Source organism: Martes martes (genome assembly GCF_963455335.1).
Source record: "Martes martes genome assembly, chromosome: 10".
In the NCBI taxonomy this organism is placed as follows: Eukaryota; Metazoa; Chordata; class Mammalia; order Carnivora; family Mustelidae; genus Martes; species Martes martes.
Genome location: NC_137898.1, coordinates 20,473,392 through 20,501,177, shown reverse-complemented (window position 1 = coordinate 20,501,177; position 27,786 = coordinate 20,473,392). Strand labels below are relative to the sequence as shown.

General features: G+C 49.9%; 1 protein-coding gene across 2 annotated transcripts in view; it reads right to left on the bottom strand.

Annotated features, from left to right (window-relative positions):
* SYT13 (synaptotagmin 13) overlaps positions 1-27,537 on the bottom strand; it is a gene marked incomplete at both ends in the record, with an annotated part of 41,702 nt that extends 14,165 nt beyond the window's left edge. For both annotated transcript variants that reach the window (XM_080815831.1, XM_080815832.1), the window contains one exon: positions 27,355-27,537. In XM_080815831.1, coding sequence (XP_080671957.1) covers positions 27,355-27,537 — 183 coding nt within the window. The remainder of the gene's footprint in view (positions 1-27,354) is intronic.
* Between the last annotated feature and the right edge of the window lie 249 nt (positions 27,538-27,786).

Below are 27,786 nucleotides of genomic sequence, written 5' to 3'. Positions count from 1 at the left end.
ACCAGATCTTGGGTGCTGTTCCCGCCACAGGCGTTGGTGCCTGTCCTGGAAAGCCAACCCAGACAGAATGGAAGGACTTGCATTTCACAGTGGTAGCAGAGATCCTCTCCCCAGCTGGACAAGAAGCCTGTGGCCCTATCTGGCGACTATGAGATGAGCCAGTCTTAGGACAAAGTTGACAAGGTGGACAGCAGGGTGGAGAGAAAAAAGGAAACTCTCTCTGGGGACGGTGTCCTCAAGCCACTGAACCAGCCAAGCCTGGTGTCCCACCTCTGCACCAGCGGTCACACAAGCAATATTGTCCTCCTTGTTTACGCCGGTTGGGACTGGGGTCTTTGGGATTTGCAGCCAGGAGCCTCCAGAACTGAGGCACACTGCCTCGTTCTTGAACATCCCAGAACACCACTGCCTCTGGTAAGATGCCATTCCTGCTTTCCGAATGTCTCGGCATCCAGCTAATGTAAGATCCCGTGTGGCGAGGGCTCCCCGAAGAGAGTGATTCATGGGCCTTCACTTGACTGAGAGCAGAGTCTGATGGCTGCTACATGACTCTCTCCAAGTAGGAAAAGCAGCAGTTGGTTGCCTCGCCTGTCCTCTCGTCCAACCTTATTTACTGCCTTTCAAAAGCCTGGTTCCGCCTCATCTTTCAAGGACATCTATGTTTCCTCTTTTAACAGCTGGAACTTCAGTGCCCAAGAAGCAGAAACGAGGTTTGGGAGTGAGGGAGGAGGGGTGAGAAAGCATCCTGAGTGGGGGGCAAGCTAGAATGGCCAGGAGGAGGGAGGCTCCCCGGGTGGGGGGAGCAGACCCCCAGAGAAGGGCCCATGTTAGAGCCTAACCTCGCAGGGCATGAGGGACAGGATTTGGAAGTGCGGACCCTCCCTCCACTGTCCCTTGAACTCGGGGTGGAAATATGGGCACCGACTGAATCAGGGAGCGTTTCCGGGGGCGCAGACGTTCAACAATGAGGGAAACGCCCACCTGTGCTGGCATGACCTGTATGGAGCCAGGAGGCCCCTCTGATGGGTCTCTGCACATTGTCCTGGCCTCGCCTGTCTCCGGGGCCTCGGGCCCCTTGCTCCTGCCTGGCGTGGACTCTGAGCAGCTTCACCGTCCTCATGTCCATCCCACTCCCCTCTTGCTACCTGTCTTGGGGCCTCTCAGTGGCGGCTGAGGCGCGTGAGACACCCAGGGACACTCTGGGCCCACCCAAGGACAGCCCTGATTTGCCAAGACTTAACACTCCACGGGGCAGGGGGCCAGGGTTGGGCAGGGGGGCTTGACCGTAGGGAGCTGGAAGCCAGACATGAGTTCTTCTCCTCTCCACCTGCCTGCCCCTCCCAAAAGTATCTTCAGTCACCTCTGGGAAGATGCCAGCTCCAACAATCGCCCCGATGCCAGGAGGTGGCCCGGCTCCGTGACGCCCCCTGTGTGTGGCCTCCTCCCCCTTCCTCCTGCGTCCCTTCATACTTCCTGCTGAAGAGCGGGACAGAGGCCTCCAGGCAGGCTCAGCTCTCCCTCATCCAGGCTAAGACAGATGGTGGGGGGAGGGAGGGGCGAGCCTTCATTTAATGAACAAATATTTATTGAGCCCTACTACAGGCCAGGTTCTATGCTAAGTGTCAGGAACACAGAAGTGAACAAGACAGATGCTGTCCTTCCCTTATGGGGCCTGCGTGGGAAAAAGAGAAATTAATTATGCAGCTAATGATCTGTAAACAAACGCTTAACCTTACCAGAGACGTCAGGCGACCCCTTTCGTGACATGATTAATTTTTTTCACCTCAAGGCTGTTTATTACATTGGGCTTTTGAGCTAGGGCGTCTGTCTTCGAGCATCGCAGCACCCAGGAAGGTATGGGTGGGCGAAGCAGACTCCGGCTGGGAAAGGGGACAGATGGCTTCTTCTCTTTCACTTGAACTTAAAAAAGGAGAAGACAGAGGGGAGAGAGTCGGACACGGAACATTTGGAGCATGTCAAACACAGGCCACTGTGGCTAGGGTCTGCAGCCAAGCAGAGCAAAGCGCCCCCCCTCCAGCGGTGCTAGAGGAAGGAACCTGCCAGCTTCCGTCCCTCTGGCCCCTGATGCTGGTAATGACGCACACTGACATGCAGCCCAGAGTTGAAATGGAGCCTGGGGGTCAGGTGTTCAAGCTTTGGAACAACACAGCACAGCTGGAGCCCACGTTCTGCCAATTACTTGCTATATGATCCTGGGTCTGATTCATGAACCTCTCTGTGCCCCAGTTTCTTCATTTGTAAAATGGGGTTGCTGACAACAACACACCAATTTCCTGGGGTTGGATGGAGGATTAACTAAGTGAACTGGGCTAAAGCTTTCAGCACAGAGACGAGCATTACAACCCCTCAACAAATGTTGGGAATACCCATTTGACCTTGAGGTATTGACTAGTGCTATGCGAAGTAGGGCTCATGCATTGGGGTCTGCCCATGAACTCTTTTGTGATGAGAAGAGTAGATGTTAAAATGAAACAAAACCGGTTCTTCTCCCCCCACATGGTGTGAGAAGCTCCGGTGTTGACCAAGCTGTGGTCCGACAGGCAGGTGGCCTGACAGGGGCCTCTCGGGCCCCTCACCTCCGTGTGTGGGCTGGACCTCTTGACTTGCTTCTGGTGAAGAGAGTATGTGATGAGATATCACAAGGGAGATGAGTTTGCAAGAGAATTAGATTTCATCTTGTCTGCTCCCTCTGACAAGCAGGCTGTGATATTGAGAGCTGCCCGGGGAGCCTGGGGAGCCCTGGCTGGCAAGGGGGCAGAGCAGCCCATGAGGAACGGAATCCCGCCAACAATTTGGAAGTAGGTCCTGCCCCAGTGGGACCTTGAGATGACCGCAGCTCTGGACAACCCGACTATGTCAGGACCAGATTTCTGACCCTCAGGCACTGTGACCTGGTGTTATTTTAAGCCACTAATCTGGCGGATGATTTGTTAGTGGGCACTAGATAACTAATATATCAGTTTGGGAGAATTTTCCAAAAAGGTATAAAAAATAGAGCAATTACTACACACCCACTAGAATGGCTAAAATGAAACAGAGTGGTAACACCAAGGACGGACAAGGATGGGAGACAATGGGAACGTTCATACATTGCTCGGAAGGGAAAATAGGAAACCACTTTGGACGACTGGGAGTTTCAGACACAGTAAACTCCTATCTACCCTGTGGCCCAACAAATGTTTTCCTGGGTATTCATCGAAGGGCAATGAAAATATATGTTTACACAAAGACTTAGCCATGAATACTGGTAGTAACTTTACTCGTTCTGGCTCCACACTGATACCAGCCCACGTGTCCATTAACACGAAAATGGATAAGTAAATTGTGGCCTGTTTTCATGATGGAATACTCTTCAAAAATAAAAAGAAATGAATTCTGTGCACACTCAACAACAGAGGAAAATCACCAAAATGTGCTGAAGGAAAGAAGGCACCATACATAAGAATACATACCACATAATTCAATTTCTATCACTAGTGCTTAACTCAGGAGACACTTTGGCATGTCTGGAGACGTTTTTGCTTGTTACAAGGGGCAGGTGGAGGCTGTTCCTGGATGGAGGCCAGGAATGCCGCCAGCCATCCTCCCATGCCCAGGACAGGTCTCTACGACGAAGACTTAGCCAACCCAAAATGTCAGTAGTGCCGATTGAGAAACATTGATTTACATGAAGTTTTAAAACAGGTAAAACTAATCAATGGTGATAGAAATCAGAAGAGTGGGTGCTTCTGGGAGAAGCGAGTGGTAAGAGGCATGTCAGAGGTGTGGTGACAGCCTACGGGATAAATATTTGTCAAAAAGGATGAAGCCATACACTTACAATATGTACGTTTTCACTGCATGTGAACTGTACCCCACTAATAATTTAGACAGAGGTGAACACACACATACATACCTTGATCCAACTTGCTGCATTAGGCTTTCCGAGATGGGCATAAGAATCTGAATGTTCAGGGGGCCCCTGGGTGGCTCAGTGGCTCAGTTGGTTAAGCATCTGCCTTCAGCTCAGGTTGTGATCCCAGGGTTCTGGGATCGAGCCCCACGTTGGGCTCCCTGCTCTGCGGGGAGTCTGCTTCTCCCTCTCCCTCTGCCTGCCACTCCCCCTGCTCATGCTCTCTCTCTGTCAAATGAATAAGTAAAATCTTTAAAAGAAAGAATCTGAGTGTTCAGCAACTGTCCCAAGTGATTCCTGCATAAAGCCCACTCAGAACTGTCTGTGGACTTACACTTAGGACCTACCAGTCTCTGGGTCAGCATTTCTCAAACTTTCCCTCCAAAGCAGCTCCAGAGGGAGAGAAAGGTAACACATACTCTAGAGACAGGGAAGTCTTCTGGAGCAATTGGGAAACTTTCTTGAAATCTCCAGTGCTGTCATTAAAATTCATGTGAGCCTTCGTATTTGGCACCACGGGGCTGTTTTAGGACAGAAATGTTTTAAATGATCACCAAGAAGGAAAATTTGCTTTTGTGTATTTTGTGACTTGAGAAATTTCCCAGGATGCTGGTTGCCTCCAGCACATTCACACACGTGCACGCTCTCACACATGCTCACACTTGCACACACATGCACTCTCTCCCCTAATGGAAAAGCAGGATTCTCTCCCTAATGTCTGGACAACGGGCAGTAAGTCCATTAGGTTGAGATAAGAGTTCACAGAACTCTTCATTTTGCTGCTAGGGAAGGATGCACTCCTGGAGGCTGAGTCTGGGAGTGGGAAGTCCTTCCAGCCATATAGATAATACCACCAGAGAGAATTTGGGGTGCAGCCATAGGAGCTCTTGACCAGCCCAAAGCCTTGACCCCCTCGCCCCCCACCCATTCCCTCTAGAGAACACCCTGGCACACACCCACAACCGTTGAAGCTTCACAGTCAACAGGCTGATTGTTAATCTCCCTGTACTGGTTAGGCGAGCCCTACTGCTATGTAACAAAGAGCCCCCCACACCTAAATGGCTGAGCACAACGAAAGCTGATTTCTTACGGTCTTAAAGAGTCTACTGGCTCTTCTCCAAACTCAAGAGTCCCAGCCTCTTTCACCTTGCAGTTCTGCCCCGGGCCCTGCACTGTTTGGATAGGAGCTCACCGAATCCCCACAATGACCCTATCAGGAAGAACTCCTAGGAGCAATCCCATTCTCCAGATAGGATGTACCACCAGATAGTAAGTGGTCGGGCCTCGATGCAAACCCAGGCAGACTCACTCCAGAGCCCGACACTGAACCGCTCTGCCCTGCTTCCGGCCACTTTCTTCATCTCCTCTCATCTCCAGTCATATTTTACCAAAGCTCACTGGTGTTTTCCTGCCACGGAGACTGATGCCCCGGCCCACTGGGTGGCCCGACCATCCCAATTCTGCCCCTTTAGGCAGAGGAACAGGGCTGTAAGCGCTGCTTCCCGCACTTGGATGTGCATAATTCCCACCTGCAGTAGTGAGAAATTCCGATTTTTCTGAAACCCCCAGGCCCAGGGGTTTGATTCAGAGGGGGTAGGTAGTGCCTGGAAACTTACATGTCTGTGAAGCTCCCCAGCGTGACTGTAATGGGGGTGGTCCCTGTGGCCCACGTGGGAATACCCTGATTTTGTAAAGGTCCCAGACATCCAGGTGGCATAGGTGTAGAAATGCCCTCTTGTGCGGTGAGCCTTTCCTGGGCACAACCTCCCTGTCTCTCAGCAAGTCCCCTCGGCTCCCTGATGACTTGTCCGGTAGATCTCCCACCCCAGGGGATTGCTGGTACCAGATCTCTACGTCTTAGAGGCTTATGGGCAAATCCACAGGGTCAGGCCCCAGGGAAGGGTGTACTCTGGGGGGAGGGGCACACTTCCAGCTGCAAGGTTGAAATTCACTTTGAAGGAGCAGCTTGTCTTCAGGTCCAGGCACCACACAGGGTTTCCATGGCAACTCAGCCACCGCTCCATCTTTCAATATCCCTCCCAACACCTCCTCCTCTGTTTATTGCAAGTCTGTGTCCCCAATCCCTTTTCAACTCCCACTCCCTTGGGACTCACCTGCTACTTTCTTTCCCCTTCTTTGTTATTTTAAAATCTAAAAAGGCTAGTTTGTGGTTCAACCAGGACACTCCCTGACCCCTGGCTGGTACCTAATGCAACAGACCGGGAGCTGCAACAGACAAGGGGGTTTGTCGGTGAATTAGCCTTGTTGTGAATTGGGTCATTGTGCCTCTCGACTGGGCAAGAATGACACCCAAGCGAAAACGGCAGCCAGCCCAGTGTCAACCCTCTCTCTGCTGGTCGCCATTCATCCAATCATTTGTTCAACATCTATGAAATCTCTAGAGGCTGATCAGCTGCAGGAACAACCTGTCTGGTCACTTCCCTTATAGACTGAGCATCGCCAGGGAAGTAGAAAGCAAGAAGTCACTGGATGCAAAAAAGGCAATCTCACAGGCAGATGGGACCGGGGTGGTGGGGGGTGGGGAAGGAGAAGTGGTGTCCACTTAGAATGTGAGGGTCAGGGACGCCTGGGTGGCTCAGTTGGTTAAGCAGCTGCCTTCGGCTCAGGTCATGATCCCAGCGTCCTGGGATCGAGTCCCACATTGGGCTCCTTGCTCGGCAGGGAGCCTGCTTCTCCCTCTGCCTGCCACTCTGTCTGCTTGTGCTCACTCTCGCTCCTCTCTCTCTCTCTGACAAATAAATAAATAAATAAATCTTTAAAAAAAAAAAAAAAGAATGTGAGGGTCAGGATAAGGCTTTAAATTATTAAGCTAAAATTGGTGGGCAAAATCCCTCTCCAGCATTAATCACATGTTGGATACATGTGTAAGTGGTTTACCTGGAGGGTTCCATTTGAACCTCACAGCCTCCTGAAGGAGGTGTTATTTATTAACCCCGCTTTACAGAGGAGGACACTGAGGCACAGAGGATGAACATCTGAAGACCCACAGTTATCTGGATGCAGAGCTGGTATTCGAACCCAGCAAGTGGCCATGGAGCCTACAGGCTTTATAGCTTGACCATGACTTTCCCTGCCTGGGTCAAACCAAGGAACCAAAGATAAAATAGTCTGTTTTCTTTCTAAGGTGTTGGGTGAATCTCTAAGGAGAAGCCACCGGGGCCAGCGGGAGGATGTCCCACCTCTGCCCTCTGACCCCATCTAGCTGTTCATTCATTCCATCAATCACTGTTTGAGACTGAGAACCTGATGTGAAAGGAGCCCACAGCCCACACTGGTCCTGGTACTCACACACTGTGTGTGGAGGGAGGAGTGGGCAGTGGAGGGGTTCGTATAATAATAAACATGTATTTATGAGATCAGCAGTGGAAGACAGAGTCTAGGGGAGCCCATCACATCACCTGGGGGCGGATCTCAGGGTGGGTGGTGTGCATTGAAGGGAGGAGATTTTCAGGAAGATCCTGAGGCTGTGACTTTGGGTTGGGCGCTCCCTAAAGTAGGAGCAGCAGTTTGACGGTGGAGACGTGGGAGAAGGACATTCTGGACCGAGGCTGTGGCTTGAAACTCTACAGTGTGTGCAGAGAACCGTGCGGACAACTAAAGCTTAAAGCCCCGCGGGAGCAGAAAGGGGATAGGGTGTATTGCCGTTCTCCCAACATTCCCAGCATAAACAGAATTCAAAAAACAAAACCATTCTGTGGGACCGAAAGCCACAAGATAGCAAGACCATGCCTAGAGATTTCCTTCTCTTAGGGGGTCCCCCCATCCCGGTGACTTCGTTAGTGAATCACAATGGCTGAAAGGGCAATATGGCCGCCGCCTCTGGACCACGGCCCGTGTGCCAGACGCTCCTTGAAGAGCTACAGACTTTACCTCACATAACCTCACACAACGTTAGAGATAAGGGCCTAATAATTTCCTTACTGTACACCCTCATATTAATAAAGAAAAACAGCCTAATTCTTTATGAAGGAGGAAATTGGGGCTTAGGGAGTTTGAACCATGTCCAAGATCCTACAGTTAATGTATGACTGCTCTGGACTTGGAAGCCAAGTCCCCCGAAAGCCCCAAAGCCAGGCTGCTGACCACAACACGCCACAGCATGGCTCCCTGGGGGCCGGCTCTGGATACCATCCATAAACAGGTGGAAACGGAGACTCCCGTGAGTTGCTGCTAATTGGCTGGCAGGTGCCGCACCATTAGACTGATAACCCCACCCCCGCCTCCCCACCCTATCGTCTGGGATTTTTTTAATGAAGTGTCTGGATCTTTGGGCAGCAGCTTTGTTACCGCTCTCAGTCTTGAATACGGGTTTGACGTTCTTTGTGCCGAAAATGTGTCTCGTTTGCAACAGGAGCCAAGACCACGGCAAGACTATGTTGTAAGCTCATCAGCATCCGTCATAAGTGTTGCCTCGAAGCCAGGATGTTTGAAAGGTCAGAGAAAACCCCTCAGGCCAGTAGCCTGGGGCCCAAACTCAGTCTTGACACCCCGTCCAGCCCATCCTTATCCGCCATGTCCAGCTGCCATAGCACTGTGGCTAGTGGGGCCAATGGGATTGACTCCGAGCACAGTCTCAGCCAGCCTTTAACCGTCAGCACTTGCCCCCTACACCCACTGTATTGGTTTCCCCGGGGCCTTCAAAATCTTTCTGAGAAACCGCGTCCATGTATAGAAGGAAAATCTCAGTCCTGCATCATCAAAAGTTTCCGTAGCATGAGAACACAGATGTTTACTATTGGTCAACTGCCCGTTTGAATGCTTAAGATATTTTTTTTTCAGTTTCTTATCTCTGGGTGCCTCGTCTCTAATGTTCGAATGTCATTTTGGCATGGGAGACTGAGAAATCTCATTAGAGGCCAGTTCCCTTGACTTTGAATTCAGGATCTTCTTTCAGGACAGCTGATAGGATTTTTTTGATTCTATGATGCTTGACGATTGATGAAACTGTTGACAAAGGAAACCGTGTTTAACCTTTTCGTTAAGGTGATATATTACGAATGGGAGCGAAGGTCCTGAAATTTGATATTTTTTCCCCCACTTACAAAATCAGAGCACATTCAAAGTTATTCTCATAATACCTCCTTCACACATTTGCATTCTGATAAGCTTTTCTTAGCAAGAGAGAAAGGAGGTAGATTCTGTAAAAGCCTTGCGCGGGTATGTCATCCATCACACGTGACACTGTGCAGAACACACGTGCAGAGAACAACTAAGAGAAGACATCCATCCACTTCTGGCCAGGCTCTTGGAAAGCACCTCATTTTCCAACCCGGTGGTTTAAAAAACAGCCAAGTTGTAGAGCGTGGCTTCAGAACAGGACAGTGGCTGTTTCACCAGATCCTCCTTACATTTTGGTTTGAAGCCCGAACCCTCCAATTTCTCGCCAACAACACAGGAATCCATACACGTTGTTGCCCACTAACTATGGACTCACCCACCCTTAAAACCAACGCCAGATATATGAATAAGTCCCTGCCCTCAGGAAGTTTACTACGCCCTGGTGGAGACGAGATATCTCATATACGGGAAAGACAAACCCTTACGCGAGAACTCTCCTGTGTCCGGGGCAGACAGAACCAATCAGCTAAAGACTTCTTTAACTTCCCTGCTCAGACAGGGCCTGTTGTACTCAGGGCTTGAGGAAGCCACTAGAAAGGAATAAGAATTGGTATACAAGATGAAAGCTAGATGCTCTCTGCTTTCCCTGATACAGACATATAAAAAGATAAGAGTAGGGGCGCCTGGGTGGCTCAGTGGGTTAAGCCTCTGCCTTCGGCTCAGGTCCTGATCTCAGCGTCCTGGGATCAAGCCCCGCATCGGGCTCTCTGCTCAGTGGGGAGCCTGCTTCCCTCTCTCTCTGCCTGCCTCTCTGCCTACTTGTGATCTCTCTGTCAAATAAATAAATAAAATATATTTTAAAAAATAAAAAATAAAAAAAATAAAAAGATAAGAGTCTGATTGAATTCCCATGATTCTCAAAGGACCATATGTCTAGACTGTGCAAAAGACTATAGAGGAGGTCCTCATCTTTTGTTAATGAGAAGACTTCCTGCAAGAGGGGCTTTAGCCCAACGTTCAAGGAAAACTATGGACAGGAGAGGCAGGGGTAGCTCAGATGGAGAGAGAGGAATGATGCGGGCAAAGGGGGTGCATATCCGGGGCCCTGGGAGTCTGGCGAACCAGCTGAAGAGAAAGATTGGGATTAGAGAAATGGATTTGCAAAGGAACGGTGAGGTCAGGCCGTGAAGGGTCTTGAATACCCAGCAACAGATTTTGAATACTAGTTTCTAAAAGAGTGGAGAGACGCAGACAGTTAGGGAATGGGAGAATGATAGGAGCTCTATGTGCAGTAAAATCAGACTAGCAGGTGCGTGCCGGAGGGACTGGAGGCGGGAAGGCCAGCCCAGAGCCCGGTGAGAGGAATCGAGGGGCTGGGCTGGGCTGGGCTATACCTGTCCCGATGAGAGAGGAAAGCTACATGTGAGACACATTCCCAAGGAATATTTGACAGTGTTCATGGGTGGAGTGGCGTGTAGGCAGAGGGAGGAGTCTGAGAGAGCTGCATTAAGGGAAAGGCACACCCATCTCTACCCGGCAGGGCTCCTTTCCTGAAAAAACATCATTTCTGAGGGTCACAAAAGGTCTACAGCCACAGAAATGATTGCACAACAGATCATTTCTTCCATGTGACTTTTGTAAGAGATTTTAAGAGATTTTGTAAGATATTGCAAGGCACAGCCACCAAAGAGCTGCTTCTGACATTGACCTCCCGGTGGCCACCCGGGCGACCCAAAGCCACAGAGGATCAGGCAGCTGCTGACTTTTAAATGGCCTGCACACCCAGTGGATTTCCCTTCTGCATCACACGGCCAACATCCCAATGGGCTACCGACTATCACAAACATAGGATTTGATTATGGAAGGTCAGTAATACTGGAGGGTCTGGCTTCAAGTTACTATGAATGTCAAAGAGTTTTCCTCAGGTCATGTCAGGCTCCTTGAAATGAGAAAAACAGCTGAACTTTCCTCCCTGCATGAACTCCAAGATGGGCAGGGGCTAGAGGTTAGACCCCATGGAAGCCATGCCAGAGGCTGGACCAAACAGAAACCAGGCAAGAGGCTAATGAGAACAGTTTCTAAACAAGGGAGACTTATGCAAACGGGGCTTGATTATTGTTGACTCTGACCTTCGCCAGCCTGTATCCCCTCTCTCTGATGTGCAGACTCTCCCTTTGTTGTTATTAATTATCAGGGTTGGTAATAATAGCGAACACTGAATGAAAACCCTATCCCTAAGGGTTTGGGCAAGAACACAAGGCATGTTCAAAGTGGGCCACTGAGGAGAGTTTCAGAAAGCAGGTGTTTACAAGGGTGGGGAAGGTTAAGGAAAACACGGAATGGAGACTTCTGGAGCCAGGGGTAGTTGGGCGCTGTTCACAGCCCTAGACTGGGCCTTCTGGGACCAGGGCATGCGGGCAGGGACGTTAGGGAAAGGTGGTGGGCTTAGGCAGGAGTGGCAGGGAGGGGAGGAGGATACAGAAGGAGGTCTCAAAGCAAAGGGACAATGTCCAGCCCAGCCTTTAATTTCTGGGCACTGCCCTACCTGGACTCGGTGACAATGACACAGTTCATAAATGGCTACACTGAGGCACAGAGAGGTCAAGTCACTAGCCAGCCATCACACAGGAAGCAAGGGGTAGACTGAAACCAGAACCCAAAGCTCGAGGGCTTGGTGTCCTCCACTCATTTCGTGTGTCACTTCCCATCAGGTTACTAGAGTGATTTTGATGACAACTTAATATTAATACTATTAATTAGTTTAATAACAATTTCATGGACTGTTTCATTTAGTGCAGCCCCCCAAAGGCTGCCTGGAGGAGTCATAGGAGTTTGGTTTCCAGTGGCGGTGGCAGGCAGAGTCACCCTTCTGCTCCTGAGGAGGCTAAGGGCCCTGGCATGACTCTGCCAGGGACACCCCGTGCACTTGGGGCAGGTGCCTGGATCTCAGGCTGTGGCCCAGGGAACTGCAAACACACCAGTGGCCTCAACCCTGACTTCCAGACCCTAAGCCACAGGTAGGGCTCCCCGCAGCAAGCAGCCTTCCCGATCCTTCCTGTGGCCCTCAGGAGTTACAGATTCGGGGCACTCCTTCCTTAGAGTCTCGTGTTGCCATAAAATGAAGAATTCCAGAAACACCCCAGGGCAGGCACCTGCTGACCTAACTAGCCGCTGACTCCTCTGGTCTTCTTAAGAATTTAAGTCTGTCAATTATTCACCGTACCATGGGGGGCCTTCACCCCACCCCTTACCCGCCCTGTGAGGGGACCGAAGGATGCTCCTGGTACCTTTGACCCTGGGGGCATACTGCCCTCAGGGCACCCGCGGCCGCAGCCCCCTCTTCCAGCCGCTGCCGGAGCCCCCACAGCTCTTCTCCCCCCCCAACAGGACTTCAGACCAGCCCTCTTCTTTCTTCCCCTTTCTTCCCTTGGCAACCTTCCCCATTTGATTCCTCAGGCCGGCATTTCAACCATACCTCTTTAGTGTCTAAAGACCCCCTCGCCTTCCCACCCTTCCCTGATGCCACGTGGCAAAAGCCTAACTTTGGATGAACCCGCTACACAGCGATGCCTGCACCCAATGGTCCTGCCCCGTGGGAGGGTCACTCCGGGGGCGGGGGGGGGGGGTCCCATGACCAAATGCATGGTCAGCAGCTTCACACTGGCTCCTAGCCCTGCCCCCCAATCCTACCATTTCCCTAACTCCTTTCCCGACCCCACACTCTGGAATCTATCGTCTCAGGCTTCCTCCACTGATGAAAAGGAAGCCAAGAGAACGGGAGTCCCTTTGTATCCTGCTCACAGACATCCTCCTGCTCTCCCTCAGCCAGAGGGACGCTGTGGCCACCCCCGTCCCGTGACACTGCGGGAGGTGTACCCCTTGTTCTCCGCCTCGGGGACCAGCCCTTCTGTCCGAGCCTGGCACCCGTCCCCATGGCACTTGTGGGAGTCCCACCCCAGGTATTTGCTTGCTCTCTCTTCCTCTCTCTTGAACGTTTACCTTTCTCTTTCAACTGGCTCCTCCCCCACCAGCTTTTAAATGTGCTCAGCATTCCAGGGCCTTCTTGTCCCCTGCTCAGCCCCAGTCCTCTCCCTCTCTGCCCCTCGGCAGCCACACATCTCAAAACAATCGCCAGTACTTGGTGCCCTCCTGGCTTCCTCACTCTCCATCCGTGTGACAAGCCATTCCCATAGGGCCCTTGTCAGCCCACTGGAATGTCACTGTTGGTCTCCAAGGTCACCGATGACCTTCACCTTCTGATTCCTACGGATTTTCTCAGTCTTCTCTTCCTTGACTTTTCAGTGGCAGGTTTGCATTTAAGAGGATTCCCTTCCTCTTCAAAAAGCTTTTTCTCCTGTTATTATTATCCCTCTGACATTACATTCTCTAGGTTCTTCTCCTTCCTCTCTACTCCTCCTTCTCATGATATGCTGGTGTGGATCAATCAGGACTTCCCAGGCTCTTCTCCTCTCTCGTTCTGCCTTCTTGCTACGCGGTCTCAGCCATGCTCATGCCTATGATTGCTGCCTCCTACAGATGACTCCCCAGCACACATCGTCAGCTCCCCAGTATACAACACAGCCACACTCGGAGCTCCAGGCCTGCCAGACCACCAGCATGATTAACGTCTTGGTCCAGATAGCCCAGAGACTCCTCGCGCTCTCCCTGCACAGAAGTGACTTCTAATCCATGACCTCATTCTTGCTGAGTGTTCCCCGTTTTGCTAACTACTGCCACGGCCCATTTGGGTAAGTAAAAAATTCGGTGTCATACCTAACTCCTCCCTCTTCCTGAAGCCCACAAGCAGCCCATTGGCAAACCCAGTCGATCTATTTCCAAAACATCCAGCCAACCCACTGCTGCCATCTTATCCACCTAAACTGTCACAGTCTTTCTCTGGGCCTTCCCTTGGTCTCTCTTTCCACTCTTCCCCCATCCACAAGGGTGGTTTCACAGCCCAAATATAGCCATGTCACATCTCACTGAAGGCCTTTCAGGAGCTTCCGTTGCTCTTGGGATAAATATCTAAGCAATTCTGGTGACCCAGAGGGTCCTGGGTGCCCCTGCCCTGCTGACTGGCTCCTTCACCTCATTCCCTCCTGTGTTCTTTGTACTCTACCCACTTTAACCTTTATCCCATCCCTCCTGAGTGATATTTCTTCTTTCCACAGGGCGTTTGCACATGCCTAGAGGACGCAAATGTCATCCCCAACACCTTTACCTAGTAAATACCACTAACTGTATGTCATCGGGGTATGCAAGATAGTTCATTTGGGGTATAGAAAAGAATAACAGAATTTCATTTTATAATTTATTTTTATCTCATTTCCTTAAAAGATCCAATTTGTGCACATTTTATTATGTATATGATACATTAGTAGAGTAAAATATATAGAATATATAAATATATATACATACTTTATGAAGAATTAAATATATATGTACAACATGCATGCTCATTTTTTTTTTTACTGAAAAGTGTCTCCAAAAATGCTGAAGATCAGAGCAGTAATCAGCTATCACTTCTTGGGAAGACTCCTACCTCCTTTACCACACCTAACACAACTGTAGACTTATATTCATTTGTACAACTGTGTGAGAAACATCTCTACCCCTAGAATCTGAGCTACAGCAGGTCAAAGACACTGTCTTTCTGGTTCCTGCAGTGCCCCCAGTGCTCAGCACCTCATAGGTACTAGGTAATCAAGAAATATTTTTTAAATGAATGATTATCGTAGAAGTAGAATGTTCATGCTCTCCTTGCCATCCTCATAGAAGACTTTTCATTTCTTACATCTGGAAGGTTTTCATGGACTCTCTCTTTCCTGCATGGTGAAGACACACACAAGTCCCTACTTTTATAAAAGGTCAATAAGAACATGATTTCAAGATACTTAAAATATACTCTGAGCAATGCCAGGTGCTGAGTCCACTGAGTGCTTTCAAAAGTTACCTTACTTAGTCTTTAATACGACCTTAGAGAGCATGATCGTTATCCCTGCTTATTGATGAGAAAAGTACAATTCACAATGGTCAAAGTAATTTAGCCGGAAAATGGTGGAGGCTCCCTTCAAATTCAAGTTCGGGGGTCTAAGCCTAATCTGCTTGCTAGTCGATCTTAGCAACTTGAACATAAAACGACCATTTTCATTCAGGCAACTTCCTCTTTTGAGTGATCTCAAAAAACTAGGCTGTTATTAGGCCCTCTAATCCTGGTGGATATCCAAAATCAAATGCAGGCCTGCCATATCATGGTTCCAAGCAGGTTACCGAATCCCATGTCCACTACTTTCTGTTTTTTGTTTCTGCATGGTTTGCAATGAGGCTGTCAAGCAAAAGGCAATAGTCATGCCGCTGCTTAAAAGATCTGTTCACTGGCAAGATAAGAAATGTGCTCCTTGGAAGGCACGCTGGCAGGGACAGTGCCTTAAAGTCCTCCAGATCACTTTGCTGTTTTACTATGGAGTTTTGTGTCTTGATATGCTGCGCTGCCTTCGCCGTCTCTCTCTGATGGACTTGCCCTTTCTTATAAGGGAAGGGACTGAGCTAAAAAAGGAAATGCATCTCAGGATGCTTGCGGGTGGACCGTGGGAAGGGAGGAGGGGGTCTGACACACAGAATGAGCTGAGAGAGAGCAGAAATCCCTCTACACTTACAGCTGTTTCCATGACGTCTCCTACCTGCCGACCTGCCCCGCCACATGGCTGTCCTGCAACCTTACCTTTATCTTCCAACTCTGTCCTCTCCAAAGTGGGATTCTTCTCTCTGAAAAGCCAAGTCTCCATGATCCTGCCTCAATAAGCCCCACCCACTTATCACGCCTTTCTCAGCAGCAAATCCAAAACTATGTGGTGGATGATGCTTTTCCAAGGAAAATGTGGTCTCCATGGGCATTATCCTATTGGTTTCACAGCTGAAGCTTTTTAAATTTTCTCCAATGTTAGCCAAGTGAACAGAGACTTGGAAGGGAGGGAAACAAATAGAGGGTGAGGCTACCACGGCCTCCAGGCTTGTCTCGATTCCTTGCTGTATCACCAAAGGTGAGCAAAGAGATGCCTCAGTGTGCTTGTTGCTGTGCTTAGGATTTTTATTTTGTCTGCAAAAAGAGGTGGTAGTCCCACGATCCTTTCCACCTCATCCATCCAACCATCCAACCATCCAACCATCCAACCATCCAACCACACATCCAAACATCCAACCATCCATCCATCCATCCATCCATCTACCCATCCATCCATCCAACCATCCACCCATCCGTCCATCCGTCCATCCATCTATCCATTCATCCATCCTCTGACTCAGGAAGCCATTCAATATTACTCACTTCTCTGGCCACCTTCTAGACCTGCTCAGTTTCTCTACAAAGGAGCAATCCATCTTGGACTTACTGAGTGGAGAGCAGGGGGAGCCCAGGAGAAACATCAAAGTACCCTGAGGTCTATGCCAAATGGACCAAAACTCACTTTCACAAAATTCTCATAGGACGTTCCTCCCCTTTTTACTTATTCATATTCACATATGCAGCTACTAACTATCTGACCCTGATCTGTTCATGGAAATGTGCTACCCAGCAAATGTCAGAGTGCGCTCACTCGTAGTCCATTATTTTCAATGAGAAAAGTCATAATGCCTTCCACGTCCACCCAGGAACCTCAATCAACTTCCCAAAATACCACACCCTTAAACACCATGTAGAAATCTCCCAGGAATTTTCTATAAAACACCTTTCACTTAATTAGCACATTGGGAACGCCTCCTCAGTGGGAAGGATCGCATGTGTGTGTGGCGCACTGACCCCACAAGGGACCAAGGCTCCTCCTGGCATCGCACTGGTCTGATAATGTCAATACATAAGTAAATGATATTGAAAGATACTCCATAACCTCAATCAGACCTGGGTTTGTAGGATGCCCAGGTCTATGGGTGAAGCAGAGTGCGTCCCACAAGGGGTAAAGTTCAGGGGGAAGGGTGGGGAAAGTGACAGTGATAACACGCAGTGTATTTGAGGGCGGAGCAGCAGGTGTAAGCATGCAGGTACCAATAGTCCAACAGGGGAACCAGGACTGCCACACATGGCCTCCTTCTGTAAGACTCCGGAGCCATGGAATGTTTGCACAGGTGTGGTCTTGTGGATTCATTGCCTGTGACAATGTTTGGTCACCAAGAGGAAATGTTTTAAAAACTTGCCAGATACTGGTGAGTATTTTATTTTATTTTTAAAGATTTTATTTATTTATTTGACAGATAGAGATCACAAGTAGGCAGAGAGGCAGGCAGAGAGAGAGGAGGAAGCAAGCTCCCTGATGAGCAGAGAGGCCGATGCGGGGCTCGATCCCAGGACCCTGGGATCATGACCAGAGCCCAAGGCAGAGGCTTTAACCCACTGAGCCACCCAGGCGTCCCACTGGTGAGTATTTTAAATATGAGAGTTTGTGGGGCGGGGATGGGGGTGGGCGGTGCCTGGGTGGCCCAGTGGTCTGGGCGTCTGACTCCTGATTTCAGCTCAGGTCATGGTCTCGGGGTGGTGGGATCAAGTCCCATGCTAAGTCTGGCACCTGCTGGGATTCTCTCTCTCCCTTATTCTCTGCCCAACTACTCACGTGTGCTCTCACTCGCTCACTCGCAAAACAAACAAACAAACAAACAAACAAAAAAACAAGTGTTTGGGTTTGTAAAAAATTAAAAGCCTAAAAAACACCACAGTGAAATGCCACTTCATACCCACTAGAATGACCATAACAAAAAAATAATAATAATAAAAAGAAACTCACAAATGCTGGCAGGGATGTGAAGAAATTGGAAGTCTCAGACATTGCTGGTGATAATGTAAACAGTGCAGCTGCTAGAGAAAACAGTTTGGCATGCCCTCAAAATTTAAGCATAGAATTACCACATGATGCAGGAAGTCCACTCCTAGATATCTACTTGGGAGAAGGAAAACCAGGTTATCAAACAAATATGTGTGCAGCAATGTCCATGGCAACACTATTCACAACAACCAAAGGGTTGCTCACAAGCACTAGGAAACCTTGCTTTGAGGATGGAGGAGAAGAGCTTCACGGGGATACATGTTAAGACCTAAGGGGTGGGGCACCTGGGTGGCTCAGTGGGTTAAGCCGCTGCCTTCAGCTCAGGTCATGATCCCAGGGTCCTAGGATCGAGCCCCACATTGGGCTTTCTGCTCAGCAGGGAGCCTGCTTTCCTTCCTCTCTCTGCCTGCCTCTCTACCTACTTGTGATCTCTGTCTGTCAAATAAATAAATAAAATCTTAAAAAAAAAAAAAAAGACCTAAGGGGTTCTACGTGAATGTCAGAATCAACATACACATGCATACAAAGGGCCTCTCTAGCCAATGTCCACCCAGGTGTCCATCAACCAATGAATGGATAAACAAAATGAGGCAAATACACATAATGAGATATTATTCAGCCATAAGAATAAAGTTCTGATATAAGCCACAACATGGATGAACCTTGAGAACATAATGCTGAGTGATAAAAGCCAGAAGCAAAAGGTCATGTATTTTATCATCCCAAATATATAAGCCAGGGCTTGCAGGAGAGTGGGGGATAGCAAGTATGTCTGCTCAGTAGGTATGGAGTTCTCTTCAGGGGACATGAAGACATTTTAGAGCTGAATGAAGGTGAGAACAAAGTGCTAGGACCATGTGACGGTGTGATTCCTACCTTTAGAATAGTTCATTTTATGTGAATTTCACCTCAATTTTAAAAAGTTTCTAAAATAACTATACCTTTCTTGTTATCAGCGCTCATCATGTAGGCACTCATCACGTTTGAAGCAGGAGTGAATAAATGAATGAGTGAAGCTGTCCATGGTCTACAATGCCCTTCTGGCCCCCGTCCACTCCCCAGCCTCATCATACACCAGGCCCTGCCTTGCTTTCTGCTTTCAGGCAAACTGACCTTTCTCTGGGTCCTTCGAAGTTGCTAGGTTTCTGTCCCAGGACCTTTGCACGGCCTCATTCCTGTCTGCAGCTCTCACAACCCTTCCCATTGCCCTGGTTAACTTCCCTTTCAATCCAGCTCTCAGCTTGGCCATCGCTCCGTCCAGGAAAGCCTTCTCTGACCTTCCTGACTGGGTCAGTTCCACCTTACAGTCTCATAGCACCAGAACTTTCTCTTTAGGTCACTTACCACGATTGCATTTTCATTTATCTGTGCTCTTCTCCTTTTAACTTTGGGCTTTCCATTACAACATAAATTTCATGTGGGCTGAGGATGGGCGAGTGTGTTGTTGAGGAGGGAGCAGTTAATACAGTATCCCAACCCCCAAGCCCAGAACCTGGCATATAGTATGTGCTCAGTAAACATAATCAAGGGAGGAAGGGAAGAATGGAGGGTGAGACAGAGGAATCTATCTACCCTTTCTATCTGTTTGTCTTCAGAAATCTGTAACACATAATTTCTTAACATATTGTCTAGAGAGGCCCTTCGTACACATGTGTATGTTGATTCTGACATGGACATATAGAACCCCTTAGTTTTGACACATATCCCCGTGAAGCTCTTCTCCTCTAATCCTCACAGCAACGTTTCCTAATCTTTGTTAGCAAGAAATAAGTTCCACAGGGAGTGAAGGCAATGACACTGAGTTACGCACAGTTACTGATGGCTGGGAGATTGCAGGTCAAGTAGTGGGTGGATGGTCTCCAGGTGTCCTGATTTCTCCTGCCGGTCTCCGACCCTGGGATGACCAGTCACTCTTTACCCTGCCTCCTCTTTGTCTTCCGGGTCTGCTGCTTCCCCATCCGACTGGTCTCTCCCCTTCCTTCTGACTTTGCCTTACCCCCCATCCGATTCTCCTCTGGGCATTTCCTCCTTGAATGGCCTGTCTTTTCCCTCTTCCTGCACCCCAGCTACTTGACGGTTAATGAGACCAGGGTCTGAAAATCAGAAAATGTCTAAAGATGCAGCAGTCTTTTCTCCTACAGTAAACACACGGTGCTAGTGAACTATCAATCCCATGAAGAGAAGAGTCGGGGCCCTGTATTATCTTGGATTATCTACGTGCTCCATCGGAGGAGAAACAAGGAAGGGAGGGAGACGTGAGAGGTCTGGGACCTACCACTGGGAAGGGATTGGGGACACAGACTTCGGGTCCACATTATATCTGGAAGGGCCTGGTGTTTCTGGCGGGCGTGTGCTCATCTCTCTGAAATAATCCATGCTAATTTCTCGATGAAAAATTCACACTGTCTTCCACGTTGCTAAGCAACCAGCCCAAACATGTTTACTGTGTAAATCTCTCCGGAGGGCCCTGGGCTGCGCCCATGGTCTGAAGTGGGATGGACATGAAGAGAGGCGACAAAACCATCCCAAGCTTTGAGAAAGGCTTCAGAAGCTGACCTGCAAAAATGCATGTTTTTGAGACTTTGATGCCGTATCTGGGGAAACACAGTGGTTTAAGTATAATTCTGAGTAGCTTTTCTTGGCTAACTTCCAGCCTCCAGGTCAAAGTGTGGGCTCAGGAGCAAGACTCCCTAAATTTGATTTCCGACTCTGCCGCCAAAACGGTGCTTAAGGGTGCTGTGCTTTACCCTCCCCATCTGTAGGAGTGAAACAATAATCCCACATGTTTCATAGGGCTATACCGTGTGGATAAAATTAATATGATTAAGGAGGGCCTCGCACACATAAAGGACCTAAACAACGTTAGTTACACTGTCACTATTTTAGAAGTGCTTCTGTTCAAGGGCAAAAATGAACTATTGGGATTTCATCAAGATCAAAAGCTTTTGCACAGCAAAGGAAACAGTTAACAAAACCAAAAGACAACTGACGGAATGGGAGAAGATATTTGCAAACGACCTATCAGATAAAGGGCTAGTATCCAAAATCTATAAAGAGCTTATCAAACTCAATACCCAAAGAACAAATAATCCAGTCAAGAAATGGGCAGAGGACATGAACAGACATTTCTGCACAGAAGACATCCAGATGGCCAACAGACACATGAAAAAATGCTCCACATCACTCGGCATCAGGGAAATACAAATCAAAACCACAATGAGATACCACCTCACACCAGTCAGAATGGCTAAAATGAACAAGTCAAGAAATGACAGATGCTGGCGAGGATGCAGAGAGAGGGGAACCCTCCTACACTGCTGGTGGAAATGCAAGCTGGTGCAACCACTCTGGAAAACAGTGTAGAGGTTCCTCAAAAAACTGAAAATAGAGCTACCCTACGACCCAGCAATTGCACTCCTGGGTATATATCCTAAAGATACAGACGTGGTGCTCCGAAGGGGCACGTGCACCCGAATGTTTATAGCAGCAATGTCCACAATAGCCAAACTGTGGAAAGAGCCTAGATGTCCATCAACAGATGAATGGATAAAGAAGAGGTGGTATATATACACAATGGAATACTATGCAGCCATCAAAAGACATGAAATCTTGCCATTTGCGACGACGTGGATGGAACTAGAGGGTATTATGCTTAGCAAAATAAGTCAATCGGAGAAAGACAACTATCATATGATCTCTTTGATATGAGGAAGTGGAGGTGCAAGGCGGGGGGGGGTTGGGGGGAGGTAGGAAAAGAAAAAATGAAAAGATGGGAATGGGAGGGAGACAAACCATAAAAGACTCAATCTCAAGAAACAGACTGAGGGTTGCGGGGGGGAGGGGGGACGGGAGAGGGTGGTGGGGAAATGGTCATTGGGGAGGGTATGGGCTCTGATGAGTGCTGTGAAATGTGTAAACCTGACGATTCATAGACCTGTACCCCTGGGGATAAAAATACATTATATGTTTATTAAAATAAAAAATTAAAGATGCCTGAAAAAAAAAAAAAAGAAGTGCTTCTGTTTTTTGTCTGTCTGTTAATGTGAGCAAGAGAGTTTGCCAGCCCGGAGATGAGCTGAGAAACGGATCCTTTAAAAGGGTAAGAATCCGTGGTGGGCAAACCTTAGAGCAGCCCAGAGGCCCATCAGCTGCCAGGAGAGGGGTCGCTGCTCATGGGGCCTCCTGTGACCACTTAGGTGCAGAGGAGAACCTGGCAGAGCAGTGAGTCAGAATAGGAGAAAGTTGCTGGAGCTGAAGGTAGGGGGTGCCCCTCCTAAGGGTTTCCTGCGTCCCTGCCCCTGTCCCATCATGACAGCAGCGTGACACGCTCCATGGCTCCATCGTCTGTCACCCCACTCAGCAGAAAGTGTGCATGCCCGTCTCCTTATTGCTCTAGCCCAGTGCCTAGCAGGGGGCTCACTAATGAATGAACTTATTAGCTAATGAAACGCAGCATATGGTCCTTGACGCATCCACATGCGGATAAGTATGAATTCAGACACGTGATCGGAGAGGACAGGGCTCCAGTGGTCTAAGGAAGAGGAGAACAAGACGGGTGACGGCTGATAGGGCCACACTGATAATCTCGAGGCCCCAGTCCCAGGAAGAAGGAGGCCACAGAAGTAGCAGCGGAAAGCGGACAGAGCCAGGGACCAGGTACTATGTAACAGATCACAAAAGAGGAGGGTCTTGTCTCTTGATGATAACCCCGAAGTCCTCCCAGGCATTAAAAACAGTGACTTGATACTAAGTTAGTGTCAACGAACACTGTATCCCAACATGAAAAATTTCAATGACAACCTCACTGAAGTCTAACTCTACAGAGAAACGTGCACAAATCCTAAATGTAGAGCTGGGTGAAATTTCTTTCACAAAGTGGACAAAACGCTTGGGTGACCAGCATCCCCATCAAGAGGCAGAATATGAACATGGCAGGAGCTGTCCAACCACGCCCTGCCCTTGCCTGCCCGCCAGCGTGACCAAACATACATGGACTTGACTTCAAATCTGAGGGAAATATATCCTTACCGCTTTGCCCTCCTTTCCGCCTTTCCTCTTAGTGAGCGTGAGTCGCAATACGACCCCTTCATTCACAATATACATTCAAGGGTTATCATGGGCCCAGCGTCACATTGGATGTCGTCAGGGACACCAGAAAAATGAAAAACACACTCCCTGATCTTGGGGGAAAAGATTCCTCTGTACCTATATCGTTGGATACCAACTCAGCACTTGTTTTCGTTATTTCATAAAAACCTAGAATTAATTTATTCATGTTTGCTAAAGTCTGAACGTCCATGTCCCCCCGCCCTCCAAATTCATCAGTTGAAACTTAGCTCCTGAGGAGATACTCCGAGGAGGCAGGCCTTTGGGAGGTGATCAGGTCCCAAGGGCAGAGCCCTCATAAACGAAATCTATACCCTTACAGAAATGGCCCTAGAGAGCTCCCTCACCTCTTTCCCATGGTGAGGACAGAGCAAAGTCTACGAATGGGCTCTCACCAGACGCTGAATCTGCTGGAGGCTTGGCTTTTGTGCTTTCCAGCCTCTAGAACTGTAAGAAGTCCATTTTTGTTGCTTATAGGCTGCCGCATCTGTATTTTGTTCCCATGGCCCAAGCAGACTAAGACAATGTTCCATGGAAGCCCACCCTACTGGAAGGAGGGTAGGATTGTACAGTTCGGTGGGAAGTGGCAGTAAGGTCCCAGGGGATGTGGAGAGAAGAAGCACGGGGACTTCCGCCGAGGGTCCAAGCAACTTGGCTAAAGGCTTGAGCTACACGTTAGCTGCAAGGGGACAGGGCCCAGGTCACCCTGGGGACCTTTGAGACACAATCATGAAGATTCACTTCAAGAATACAGCAAGGTAAGCACTGTGCGGGGAGAAAAATCAGACACGAAAACCAGAGCTTTCTGAAAACAGGACCCCCAACTTCTGTTAAGTGACAGCGGTCGGGGGTCAGCGGTCTGAGCTGTCGGAAAGAGCAGGTCTCCCTGCTCACTCTTTATCACCGAGGCAAGCCCCAATCAGGGCTTCTTCTGAAGGGACCCAGGATAAGGTGAATGGACGCCTGGTCAGACCAGTGTGAAAAGGAAACTGAGGGGGACGGAGCCAAGGGCCTTGGTTGCCTTTCACTAGTAGATTCTGGAGCAGTGGGAAAAGAAAGGCTCTCCTGCGTGCGTACGCGTGCACGTGCACCGTCCTGTGGCTCTCTGCCCTCTCCCTCCTCCTGCTTAGCAGAGATTCTGCCCCCGTCCCCTTTTCTTTTTGTTCCAGGCATTCCTTTGGCTCTCCAGAGAAGCCCTCTGGACACTTCCTCCGAATGTTTGCAAATTAACGACATCAGACGACAGAGGAACATCTAATAAAATCGGCTTGTGAAATGGCTCTACGTGTGCCCTTCATCCATTTGTTGGCTAACAGGATCTGGCAGGAGATTTAATAAGTACCATGATTTAGAACCGGCGATGAACAGAAATGATCCCGAGGCGTATCTACAGCAGCTGTCATTGCCTCGAAACGACCTGTGATTTCCCTGGGGGGCCAAGGCACCAACATTGCAAACACTCTGAGGGGGTGTTGTTGATATTCCTCCTTATAGGAAATGCGAAGTTTCAGCTAGAAGTTAGTGAAAACAAAGGTGTAATTTTTTTCCTATCCAACACCATGAACCTCTTACATTCTATCTACAGACTCCATAGGGAGGTCCTTGGACCTCAGGTAAAGAACCCCCAGGGGAACTTCCAAGTTCTTCTCAAAATCACTACAAGCTTCAACTTGAAACCAACCATGCAAAGGTGAATATCCAAGGAATTTTTGACAACCAGTAACTCACAGACACATGGACAGTCCCTCTGCAGCCCACAGACATGTGATTCTCAGCGTAAAGGAGTCTGGAGCCCCATTCTGCTGCCCTGTGCCCTCCCTTCCAGGGACACCCTTAGAAAGTCTTCCCCGACTCCTCCACTTGTTGTCAACATGGGTCATTTCCGTCACCCTGCTGTCACCTGCTACCCCTAAGACCACCTCCTTCACTTCTTCGGAAATGGCAATTGTGTTCTTTCCTCCATTCACTCTATCTGCGTCAGTGGCTGAATCAGTCTGAGAACAATGGTAGCCCAACCGACATTGTGAGATCTCCCCTGAGCTGTACCCGTGCCCACTGATCCAGCCCGGGTTGCCCAAATCCTTGTCGCCAAGGGAACCAGATGAAGGAATATGAAGGAAGGGGCCTCCCGTATCAACAAAGGCTTACTGTGGCCCTACTGAGCTAGCACAGCATGACAACAGCCTGGTGCGTTCACTCTCATTGGAAGAAATGACTTCAGCCATAATCCCTGTGGGAGAAATGACCCCAGCCATGATCTCAAGTGGACCCAGGGGTACCTTTACTGGTCAACAGTTTCTTATTAGCCACCTGCTAGGCTCCAGACACTGAGGAGGTACTGGGAATAAATAACATACAAGTAAGTGGACAGCAAGGATCACATCTGGTTGTAAGGAGCACTACAAAAGAATTGGAAGAACAAGAAGGAAGAAGGTAATAGAGGAGAAGGTACTTTGTTACATGTGGACAGAGACAAAGTCCTCTGGAGAAAGAGGCATAAAGGATGAGCAGGAGCCATCAGTATGAAAAGCCAGAGGAAAAGGGCTATGGGGGCTGGGGGTACTTTGAGAAAGATCATAAAGGCAGGGAGGGGGAGACTCAGATGCCTGGGAGAAGGCACGTGAGCTTGGCTGGAGAGGTAGACACCCGCCAGGTCAAGCACATGGGGGAGTGGAGTGGCTAATGGCATGGATTCCCGTAAGTAGACCACCTTGGCTAGAATCCATACAGCTCTAAAACTTCTCTAGCTGTGTGTCCTTGGGCAACTCACTTATCCTCTCTGAGCCTTACTTTCCTCATCTTTAAGTAGGGATCATCATATGTGTCCTTCATTGACTTGCTAAGTGCATTAAGAATAAAGCACTTAGAACGGTGGCTGACAGAGAGTGCCGGCCATGTCATGGTTTGCTATGACTTGTTCCAAGCTCGTTGAGAAGTTGCGGGGGAAGGGGGGGTGTTGAGCCCAAGAGAGACGTGATCTGGATTGTGTTTGATAGATTCTTGGCCCATGTGTGGTCTACTGGTCATCAATAATAGGTAGCTAGAAGAGATCCCAGAGGTCATTTATACCAATTCCTTCCCTAGCACTTCTCTTTGGGAAGGGGAGGGGACATTGCCTGAGCAGCCATCTCTGAGAAAGGCTGGATGGCCTTCCCCTAATACTGGGTGGGAGAGAAGGTTGAGAGGCAGTGGGCCACAGCTTCTGAAGGGCTCATCCACCCCCTCAACTGCCTGCCGGTGGAGAGCCCACTAATCCCACCTCAGATGGTTCTAGAAGGGTCCCGTGTTCCAATACCTAGCCGGCTCCTATTCTTGCCAGTGTCAATGTCACTTTTCTAGGATTATAAGTGCCTCAAGGACAGCAGCCATTTCCTTCCCCTCTCACAACCCGGTGACTGACAGAAGCCCCAAGCACTGAGTCTCAGAGCTTTTGAATAATTGATTGGAAAAGGGAAGGTGGAATCACAGCATTTTTGTGTCTCTCCCAGACCTATAATCTCTATAAGGAATCTAGAGGTCCTCGGGGAAGTCATTAAGTCGCATCCCTGCCCTGGGGCCAGCCTTCCTCAAACACCCTAGCAAGACTCTTCCCCCCTGGTCTCCACAGAACATTTTGCACTCCTCCACCCAGTAATGTGTCCTAAACGGTCTCCTTCCAAACCTCTTCCCTAGACCCCTTCTGCCGCACTGCACAATGGGGACACCACCCACTTCCTGCTCCAAGGGGCTCTGGGTACAAGCCAATGCAGGGGATAAAAACCCTCTTGTCTCCAGGGACATCTTCAGACAGACCACAGCAAGCCCCTCTGGCTGGCTGGAGCTGAGGGCTGATGGGAGGGGGCGGAGGTCCTTCAGGCCCCTCCAGATTCACCAGCCTCCCCCAAGACCCCAGGCACTCCCCGACCAGCTGCCCCTCTCCAGCTCCCACGGGAGCAGCAATCAACCACCACCCTTCTCGTTTTTTCCATTCTTCAGTGGCTTTCCCCCTCCTCAGCTAAGTCAGTGCTTTTTCCCTACACCAGACCCCCCAACTTCTCTTCCCTCTCCCATCCCCATTTCTCTTCCCCCAATTCTGCAAGCTTCTAATCCTCCAACCCCCTCCCCCCTGTTTCCTCCCAGCCGCTCAACTCTCCTCCCAGCCCCTATTTGTCCTCCCCAATCCCCTTTCCCAGTTGGTCCCACCCCCTCCCCTTTAGCGCTCGCTGACCCCATTCCTCTCGAGCCCCCACCAAGCCTCCCTCCCCTAACTATTCTCCCTGACCCTTCCCCCACCCCCAGTCCTTCCGGACCCCTCCGCGGGTCCTGGAGCACGTCCTCCGCCCTCCTCCCCGCCACGCTTGGTGGCGCAAAGAACGGCGACCGCTCCCCCCGTCCGGTTTCTCCGCAGCTGCAGCCGCCGCTGAGACCCCACCGCGCCCGGGAGGCCGAGGCGCCGCCCCTGCTCACCTGTTGGGCGGACCGGAGCACGCCGGGTCTCGCCTTCTCGGGATCTGGGTCCCGGTCGCGCTGCAGCACCCCCTTCTTGGGATGCATGTGCCGGCACAGGCAGGTGACCCCGCACAGAGCGAGGATGCTGGTGGCCGTGCCCAGCGTGGCGCCCAGCGCGATCACGGGCACCGACAGCACCATGGTGCCCGTTCCCCGCGCGGGGCTCGGTCCTGCCGCCGCGCACCGTCCTCCCAGCCGGGACCGCCGCCCGGCAGCTCCAGCGATCCGGGCGCGCAGGCTGCTCTCCCGCCGCCGGAGGGCGGGGAGGGAGGGCGGCTGCGAGGACGTCAGAGGAGGAGGCCGGCCGGGAGCAGGCTGGTGCTCCCGCACTCGGCTCCGCGTCAACCCGCACCCCCGCCCGCCGACACGTGACCAGACCCTTCCACCCCA